The sequence below is a fragment of the Chelonia mydas genome, chromosome 24 (genome assembly GCF_015237465.2).
Source record: "Chelonia mydas isolate rCheMyd1 chromosome 24, rCheMyd1.pri.v2, whole genome shotgun sequence".
In the NCBI taxonomy this organism is placed as follows: Eukaryota; Metazoa; Chordata; order Testudines; family Cheloniidae; genus Chelonia; species Chelonia mydas.
In genome coordinates, this window is record NC_051264.2 from 7031266 (window position 1) to 7040144 (window position 8879).

At 58.3% G+C, this 8879-nt stretch overlaps 1 protein-coding gene across 1 annotated transcript; it reads left to right on the forward strand.

Annotated features, from left to right (window-relative positions):
- Nucleotides 1-635: 635 nt before the first annotated feature.
- Nucleotides 636-8542, forward strand: APH1A (aph-1 homolog A, gamma-secretase subunit). Its single transcript, XM_037883130.2, has 7 exons — nucleotides 636-1408; nucleotides 3211-3381; nucleotides 3677-3750; nucleotides 4259-4381; nucleotides 5277-5404; nucleotides 5934-6057; nucleotides 6937-8542. Exons 1-7 carry the CDS (start codon nucleotides 1296-1298, stop codon nucleotides 6999-7001), a joined length of 798 nt encoding a protein of 265 aa, XP_037739058.1. The 5' UTR covers nucleotides 636-1295; the 3' UTR covers nucleotides 7002-8542.
- Nucleotides 8543-8879: the final 337 nt, after the last annotated feature.

Here is an 8879-nt window from a genome sequence, read left to right on the forward strand (position 1 = left end):
TTTAGGGTTCATATTTTCACATTTCCGACATGAGGGTGAGAAACTTATTTCTGTAAAAAAATGAAAGCTGAAATTCTCACATAGTAACTTGACTCTTGGAGCTGGGGCTTTAAGACAAGCACCCACTACCCTCTGTAAGAAATTAAATAAATAAAATAAAAAATCACACATTATTAGTTATTATTTGCGAGGTGGCAGCATCTAGGGGCCCCAAACTGGGGTCAGGATTCCATTGTGCTAGGCGCTGTACAAACAGACCAACAACAACAACAAAAGCCCCGGCAAGCTCATTAGAAGGATTTTGTCTCGTGGCCACTTGTCTCCACGCTGTGCCTCGATCCGGTGGATGCTGTTTAAGGGTGTGTGGATGTGGTGGGGGGGGTGACTCCCCCCAAAACCCTGGGCTTGGGGGGAGTTCAGCCCCAGAGCCAAACTTTGCAACTTCAGTTTTCTGTGCATTTGTCACTAAGACATTAGCAAACCCCCAGACCGGCCCGGCCCGGCCCGGAGCAGGCACCATCCCGGCCGTGCTCCTCCTCCCACCTCCACGCTGAGCATCCGCCCGCCCACGCGGCCGCTTGCTCTGGGCCGTGGCCACGCCCAGAAAACTACAACTCCCGCCATGCCGTGGGGCTGGGCGGTTGAGCGGTGCCGGCGACAACCTAGCCGGGGGCACGCGCCCCGCCCATTGGCCAGCCAGGCCACGTCAATCCGCTGGAGGCGGGGCCCACTGCCGGGCTTTGTCGTCCCCCCTGCTCGGCTTCCGTAGCGGGAGGGATCGCAGGTGCGGCCGCTGGTGGCTCCTCGGCAGGGGTAGTTGTGGGGCGGCCTCCACAACTCTCCCGGGTCCCAGCGCCTGCCCCCCCCCTCCGGCCCGTGCCCCCCCAGTCCTGACCCCCCCCCCCTCCCCGGCCACCCTCTCCGGCCCTTGCCCCCCAGTCCTGACCCCCCCCAGCCCCTCCCCCCAGTCCTGGGCCCCAGTGCCTGCCCCCCCTCCGGCCCGTGCCCCCCAGTCCTGACCCCCCCCCTCCAGCCCATCCCCCGACTCCTGGGCCCCAGCGCCTGCCCCCCTCTCCGGCCCGTGCCCCCCAGTCCTGACCCCCCCCTCCAGCCCCTGGTCCTGGGCCCCAGCCCCCCTCTCCGGCCTGTGCCCCCCAGTCCTGACGCCCCCCCTCTAGCCCCAAAGCCTGACCCCTCCGCCTCGCTCTGAGCCTCCCCAGCCCTCGGCCCCAGATCTTGATCTCCCCACCCCCAGTCCTGGGCCCCAGAGCCTGACCCCCCACCCCGCCGCCGCCATGGGGGCCACCGTGTTCTTCGGCTGCACGTTCGTGGCCTTCGGCCCGGCCTTCTCCCTCTTCCTGCTCACTGTGGCCGGGGACCCGCTGCGGATCATCATCCTGGTGGCGGGGTGAGTCTGGGGCTGGGGACAGGCTCCCCCCCCCCCCCCCCCGGGGCGGGATCGGCCGGGTGCGGGGCTTGGTAATGGGGACTTCTCGTGTGGCGTCTGGGGGTGGAGCTGGGGGCTGAGGGGGCTCCCCCGTGGAAGTCATGCTAGGGCCGGGTGACTCAGGGGGGGACCCTGGTGAGGAGGTGCAGGGACACCCCCCCCCCCCAGCATGATCCACCTGGTGGTGGGGTGGGTCCATACTGGGCATTCCCTCAGGGGCTGGACTTGTCTGAGGTCCCACTCAGGGAGTGTGTGGAGGTGCTAGATACCCCTGTGGGGGAGCTGTGTCCCCATGAGCTGGGGGGGGGACCCCTTGGGTGATTATACTGGCAGCTGGGGGTGGTGACTCATTGGGATAGGGGGTTGCTAGGGGCCCCATCAGGTTGATTGTCCTGGGGGTTGGAGAACTTGTAGGGGTGATCACATGGGGGAGGTCTGGGGGGGAGATGAAGGTTGCCCCCATCTCTGGGTTAGCCTGCAGGCACTTGGGGGGGTCTTCTTTGTATTGTCTCTGGGTGACAGACCTGGGCTAGGCTGAGTCTCCCCCATTCCAGGCAGAGTGAGGCTTTAACTTTCTAGCACCATTTGGAAAGTGGAAAACTAACCCTGCGTTTCCTGGCTTTTCACCTTTTGTTTTCTGCCTTTCGGACTTAACTCTGAACATTCTTGGGAGGATTAAGTTGCCCCCCACGTCTCCTGCTTTCCCAGCAATTGAGTTCCTGGACTTCAGCTCTCGTGTTCCAGAAGGGACATAATGGCCACATGGCTGCAACCTAATCTGCACCTTAGCCATGTAATCTGTGTACCAACCGTACAGGCTGGGTGAGACATCTCCAACTGGTGCCAAACAGCAGCTCCTGAGCTACGGAGCAAGTGTAGTCGGGATTTAAACCACCTTTGCTCAAACCTTTGCGACTCTAAAGTCCACTCAGGGCTCAGTGTTTGCACTGTATTATTGTGCAGGACCTCTTTGGGGTGGGGGTTCGGATTGCTTGGCTGCTTTAACTACTGTGCAGTGTGGTATGTTGCGCTCTTAAAGAGCCGGTTACATGTGTCTCTTGGCTGCAGGCTGACCCTGTAATACAATGTCCCTCGGTGAGTCTCTGGCAGCTGGGATTGAACGCTGGACCTCTGGGTAGAAAAGCATGAGGCTCTACTGCCTGCACTAAAAGCCCCACATTGGAGCAGGCTCATAAATGGCCCTGCCACCACTAGGGGGTGATAGAGCGCCCCACCAAGTGGGCGGGGGTTACAGGCTCCATGTGACAAACGGACATTTATTATTTGCAAAAAAACTCTTAAGACCCCCCCAGTATTTGCTCTTCTGTGTTGACTGTTGCAGGATTGCAGCTACCAGTCAATCAGTAACAAGACCTGGTGATGCCCATGAGTCAGCAGCAGCGTGAGGCGTTTGCTGCTTATGGAAGGGAGTTGGCCAGCCCAGACCGATAGTTGTAGTGGTCCGTTTCTCACCGCAGGGATGGGTCTTGGAAGGAGACCCATGTTCTTGAATCTTCCCCATTTTACAGAGAGGAAGTGCTTTGCCCGGAGTTGCTGAGTGAGTCAGTGTCAGCTCTAAGAGTAGAACCTGGGCCCCACACCTCCTTTTTGCCCCCTGCCTAGGAGAAGCATGTCTCACACAAGCATGATCAAGTGTGGTATGAGATGATAAAACTTCCCTTACAGAGCGCATGACCCACAGGGAAACTGCTACCTTGACAACACACATCTTAGCTTGTTTCCCATTTCTCTCTCTTTGACAGGGCGTTTTTCTGGCTAGTTTCCCTGCTGCTGGCCTCTTTGATCTGGTTCATTTCAGTGCAGCTCAGCAATCGGGAGGACTCCAGGCTGCAGTATGGCCTCCTGGTCTTCGGGGCCGCGGTGTCGGTGCTGCTGCAGGAGGCGTTTCGATTTGCCTACTTCAAGCTACTCAAGTAAGAGAACCCCTCTAGGAGCAGACTGTTTCCCCCTGTGTGAAACGGGGCTGCCCTCCTGGGTAAGGTGCTGTGAGATCTGCTGATGAAAAGAGTTAGGCGGTATTATTAGAAACCGTGGGTGGTACCTGATTGTCGAACCCTCTCCCAAGTGTTGCCCCCGTGTCTTCCTTGTAGATATGATCCATTAGCTGCTCTTTTTCTCTGCCACTTGCTTGATAAATACCACCTCCCCCTGTACGCCGCCAGCCCCCCTTCCAGTTCATCTCCATTCTCTTCTTTCTCTGACCCCCAGGAAAGCCGACGAAGGCTTGGCGACGCTCAGTGAGGATGGGCAGTCTCCCATCTCCCTCAAGCAGATGGCCTATGGTGAGTCAGCTGCTGGGCAAGGGCCTGTACTTCCCCTCCCCCCCTGTAAATGACTGACCCCTCCACGCACCGTTTCAGGCATGCCCTGCAGCAGGCCTAGGGTGCCCAGATATCACGGTGATGGGGGTGATACAAGAATTGGAACAGAGCAGCCAGGAGCTGCTGACTCTGTGCTGCAATCGCTGGCTGGCAGTCATGCTTCCGTCTGTTAACTTCTGCCACTTACCAGTAGCCTTGGCGCGTACTTAAGATGCATCTTCCTCCCCTTGCTGGTCCCATCCCCTCCCTGCCCCAGAACGCATTGGACGCAGCCCTGCGATGCACTGAATTCTCCAGGCATCTCCGGATGGTAAGTCTGTCTCCTCGCCTCCTGGGAGAGCAGGGGTAACGTGGAAGATGCTGGGGAACTCCCCGGCGCTTGTCAAATGAGTCCAAAGCTCGTTGTGGTGCTTTGCATAGCCGTTGGTAACTTCAGCGCTGTTGGACGATATACTCTTCCTCCTCCTAGTGTCGGGGCTGTCCTTCGGGATCATCAGTGGGGTCTTCTCGGTCATTAACATCCTGGCGGACTCCATAGGGCCAGGCATCGTAGGGATCCATGGGGATTCGCCTTATTACTTCATCACGTCAGGTAAGGCAGGAGCCCCTGTGCGCTTGGGAATGATGGGATCGCTCCTGCCCTGATGCCATTCATTGGGTTGGGCTCAGAGCCCACGTCAAACACAGCTGGAGGAACCAGCTTTCCCTCCAGCTGTAGAAGATCAGATACAACCAGAACCAGAGGAGACTGTTGGGGCGTGATGCAAGGCTGCCCCGTCCCTCCCTGTCAGCCAAGAGCTAAATATATCACCACAGCAACATCCATCTTGGGAGGCTGTGCTGTCTACTGGTTAGAGCAGAAAACTGGGAGTGTAGAGAGCTATTGTTAATCCTGGCCCCGTTGAAGTAAACGGTAAACCTCCTTTAACTTCATTGGGGTTTTAGTCCCGGCTCTGCCACTGATCTTTGTGTGACCTTGGGCCCTCACTAAAAATGTGGCTACCTGCTGGTGGGGCTCTGAATCTTGATGACTAGCATGAGTCTTGAGAGCCCTGGATGAAAGGGGCTAGAAAAGGATTATCGTTACATAGCCTGGAGGAACCGCTTGTGGCTACAGCTGTGAATCCTTCTTCCAAATGAGACGTGACACCTGGGTCCTCTTTGTTTAGGGTCACCAATGATCCCCATAAAGACTGGGATGTTAGTCTCAAATTTATCCCCTTTCCCAACTTCAGATTCCACTGGCGAAACGATTCCCACCTCCTCCTGTAAAAGCTTTTTGTGTGGGATGGCTGCTGGGCTCCACTCCAGAGGTGGCTGCATTTCAGTAGCCATGCACATACCTGTCTGCAAAACCCTTCGGGATCCTCCAGGTGGAAAAGTGCTGTAGAAGTGGGGAGAGGGTGGTAACATGTTGCTGTTGTGAAGGTTTGGGGTGCTGACACCTCACTGGTCTGACCCCCCGCCCGTCCCCCCTCTCCTGCCAGCATTCCTGACCATGGCCGTCGTCTTCCTACACACGTTCTGGGGGGTGATCTTCTTTGACGCCTGCGAGAGGCGGCGGTATTGGTCCCTGGCGCTGGTGGTGGCCAGTCACCTCATCACATCCGGGTTGGTGAGTGGGGCTGAAGTCGTTGCTCGATAGAGAGGCGATCGGATCCGACGGCCGGCAGTGCGGGGCTGGCTGGCGCTGCCCTGGCCTTTGCAGGGGAGAGGGTGGGAGCCTGGGGGAGTGGGAAATGGGATAGTCCAGGCTGCAGAGTGCACTTGTCCGCTGAAATGTCACACAAGCTCATTCAGGGCTAGTCACTCCCTGTTCTGCCCCTCCCCCTGCGGTGGCTGATCCTGACAGCTTGTGAGGGGAGGGAGCGCAAGCAGTGTTAATAAAGGACTTAAGGATCCCAAAGGCCCCTTGCAAGGGGCTCTGTATTATCCACGAAGCTCCTCATGGTGGAACCGCTGGGCAGAAGTTGCAGGAGGGATCAGCATTGCTCTGCTCAGACAGGGGAGGGAATGCTGCCTGTCTGCCCCAAAGATTTAGAGAGCCTGGACCAGGGGCAGTCGCTGGGCCTGCGTGCCAGGGCTCTGCAGGCAGACGGAAGGCAGCGGCCCTTCTGACCTCGCTCTCCCTCCATCGCTCCTAGACGTTCCTGAATCCCTGGTACCAGGCCAGCCTCGTCCCCATTTACGTCATCACCATCTCCATGGGCGTCTGGGCCTTCTTCACAGCCGGAGGCTCCTTGCACAACGTCCTCGCCTGCCTCTCCTGTAAGGATCTAGCCAGCTGGCCCCCTGGTGGGAGGGTGGGGGGCGTGTGGCAGTCACTGAAAGTGCTGGATAGTGACACTAACCCGCTCGGGAGACTCCCTTGGCCTAAGGTGCTTTGGGGGGCAGTGGCACATGGACAGCAGCAGCTCCCAGTTGGCCGGGTACACACAACGCCCACCTAATGACCCGCTCCAGGACGATTGGCTCGAAATGATGTGAGCTAAGAAGGCCTTGGAGACCCTGATCCTGCCTGGCCTGCAGCGGGAGGGGGAAGCGAGTGGGATGGGATTAGCCGGGGATTTCCACCAGATCTCAGACTGCTCCACCCCTGACTTGTGGTGGGGGAGGGCTATTCCCCCCCCCCCGGAGTGCTGGCTGTCTCTTGTGGTAGCTGGGTGGTGTTTGGCAACAGAGACTCCCAGCCAGGTGCTGGGGCTGGGGTTGCCCAGACGCCGCTCCATCGCTAACCGTCTACACGCAGTGGTGGGGAAACAGCCCTGGTAGGTCCAAGGCATCCTCCAGCTCCACGAGCCGGTAGAGAACATGCAGCCTCGGCCCTGGCCCTGTGAGACATTCGCTCTCCATTGGCCAGCTCAGTCCTTGCTCTCGCTGCTGAGACCCCCAGCGAGGAGACTGGTGTGGGCCACGTAGTGCCGGTGGCATCCACCCTGGAGCAGCCTCCCTTGCTAGGGCACAGACTGCGGCTGATCTCCAGCCTCCTGCAGAAGCTGGATTCGAACCTGTGAGCCAGAAGTAGAAGCGTATGAAACCTTTAAGCCACCCAAACGGCTTCATGTGTTCTCCATTGCTGTCTGGCTCAGCCAGGCCCCCCGTTGCTGGGGACTGCCTGAGTTACTGACTTTTGCCCTTCCCTTGCAGGTAAACAGGAGGAAGAGAACCGAGTGATGGTGTACTCTGCACTGCAGGTCCCCGTCGAGGACTGAGCCCCTCCTCAGGCCAGCACCTGCCTGCCAGAGACATCCAGGGAAGACCAATACCCCAAGTGCCCTGTTCTCTGCAGCTGGGAGCAGCCTGGGACTCGCCCTCCCCATGGCAGGAGCTGGGGCATGGGACTCAGAGCAGATCACCCTGTTCATGGGGCTGGGCAGCGGCGCTGGTGGAGGCGTGGCTGGGATTGTGAGGCCCTGGGGGGCCCTGGCGGTCTCGGTGCTGTGGATTCAGGGGCCTGGGGCACTGCCGGACTTTCTTTCCCTCCTGTCAGCTGCAAAGGACTGAAGCTCTGACCGGGCCTCTTGGACTCCAACCTGCCCAGAATCGGGCTCATGGCAGGTCTTGCAAACTCTGCTCCCCCCCTCCCTGTACAAACGTCGCCCGCTTCGGAGGCGAATTGTCCCGCGGCTCCTCTGTCTGACTGGGGCTGCAGCAGAGGGTGCTGGGAAGTCCTGTTCGGAAGCACTGACGACTCGCTTTTGAATTGGTCCTTTATTGGCATCTATTTATCTGTATCTCTGATACCGTAGGGACTGGATTAGCGCCTCGGTTGGCGGAGCAGCGAGCCCATCTGGCTGCCCGCCTCCTGCCCTGGGGCCACGAAGGGCCCTCTGAACTCTCAGCCCTGCCCCAGGGTTTGTGGTAGTGAGAACAGCTGAGGCGTTTCTGCGCTTGCCACGGCGCCGGTGTGACCGGCTCAGCTGGGAACTCGCCCGCTGGCAAAGGTTGGCCTGCTTTGGGGAGGGCTCAGTTGGAATGGAACTCTAAAAGGATGGGGTGCACACCCCGCACCCCCGAGGTGCAACCAACCCTGCTAACTTCCATCCAGTGGCAGCTGGGTGAGGGCGCCTCCTGCAGGGTTAGTGAGCCCAATTTCCCTGGGTGATGGTCTAGAAACTCTACAGCATTCCATCCGGGGCTCCTCCCCAGCAAGGCACACGTGTGTCTCAGCCTGAAGGACCTGCCCCATTGCAATGTAGCCTGGCAAAGGGGCTGAGCGTTAATGTGGCTGCCTCCGCGAGAGAGCTGCTCTCCTAGCTACGCATGTGGGAAGCATCTGGGGCAAAGGTAGGCATGCATCCGTGTCGCTCCCAGGCACCCCCTACTGGGAGGTCATGCAGCGTGCGAGTCATGCCCCAGAATGGAGGGGAAGGATCTGCTGCAGAACGGGTTGCAGTATCACTGGGTCTGCAAGGGCTAATCTGCTGTAGCAGGCACTGCCCAGCTCTTGGCAATGCCACGCGGCAGCTCGTCTCCAGAGAACCAGATGCTTCCAGTGCTGTGGAAGAGGGCCGAATGGTGCTGCTTTGTTCAGGGGCTAAAATGATTGCCCCGCTAACCCCACCCCGGAGACTCCTTGAGGGTGGAGAGCAGCTGCTACGAGAAGTTGCGTTGGGTTTTTTTCCCCTAAGTGTGGGAGAAGATTCACTAAAAGTCTGTAAAATTGGGATTTTTAAAATATTTTTTTGATTCAGAGTAAAATCCTTTTAATAGAGATGGTGTGATGACTGATAAAGCCTTCTTTTGTAATGGGGCAGGAGTGAGACCTGGTGTTTTCTTCTGGCCATGTCTGCGGTAAATCCACTTACTTTTGGGGAGGGGGCAAATTGTATCCATGCCTAGGGAATCTCCACTAAGGGCTACCCACTATCATAGCAGTTGGGATCAGGGCCTGGCACAGCCACTCAGTGAGATAAGCCCTGCCCTGAAGAGCTGCCAGTCTAAATAGACTGGGGGAGGAGGGGAAACAGGCACAGAGTTGAAGTGACTTGCCCAAGATCATGCAGCAGGTCGGTGGTAGAGTTGAGAATAGAACCCAACTCTCCTACATCCCTGACTAGTGCCCTACCCCCCTGGGCCACGCTGCACAT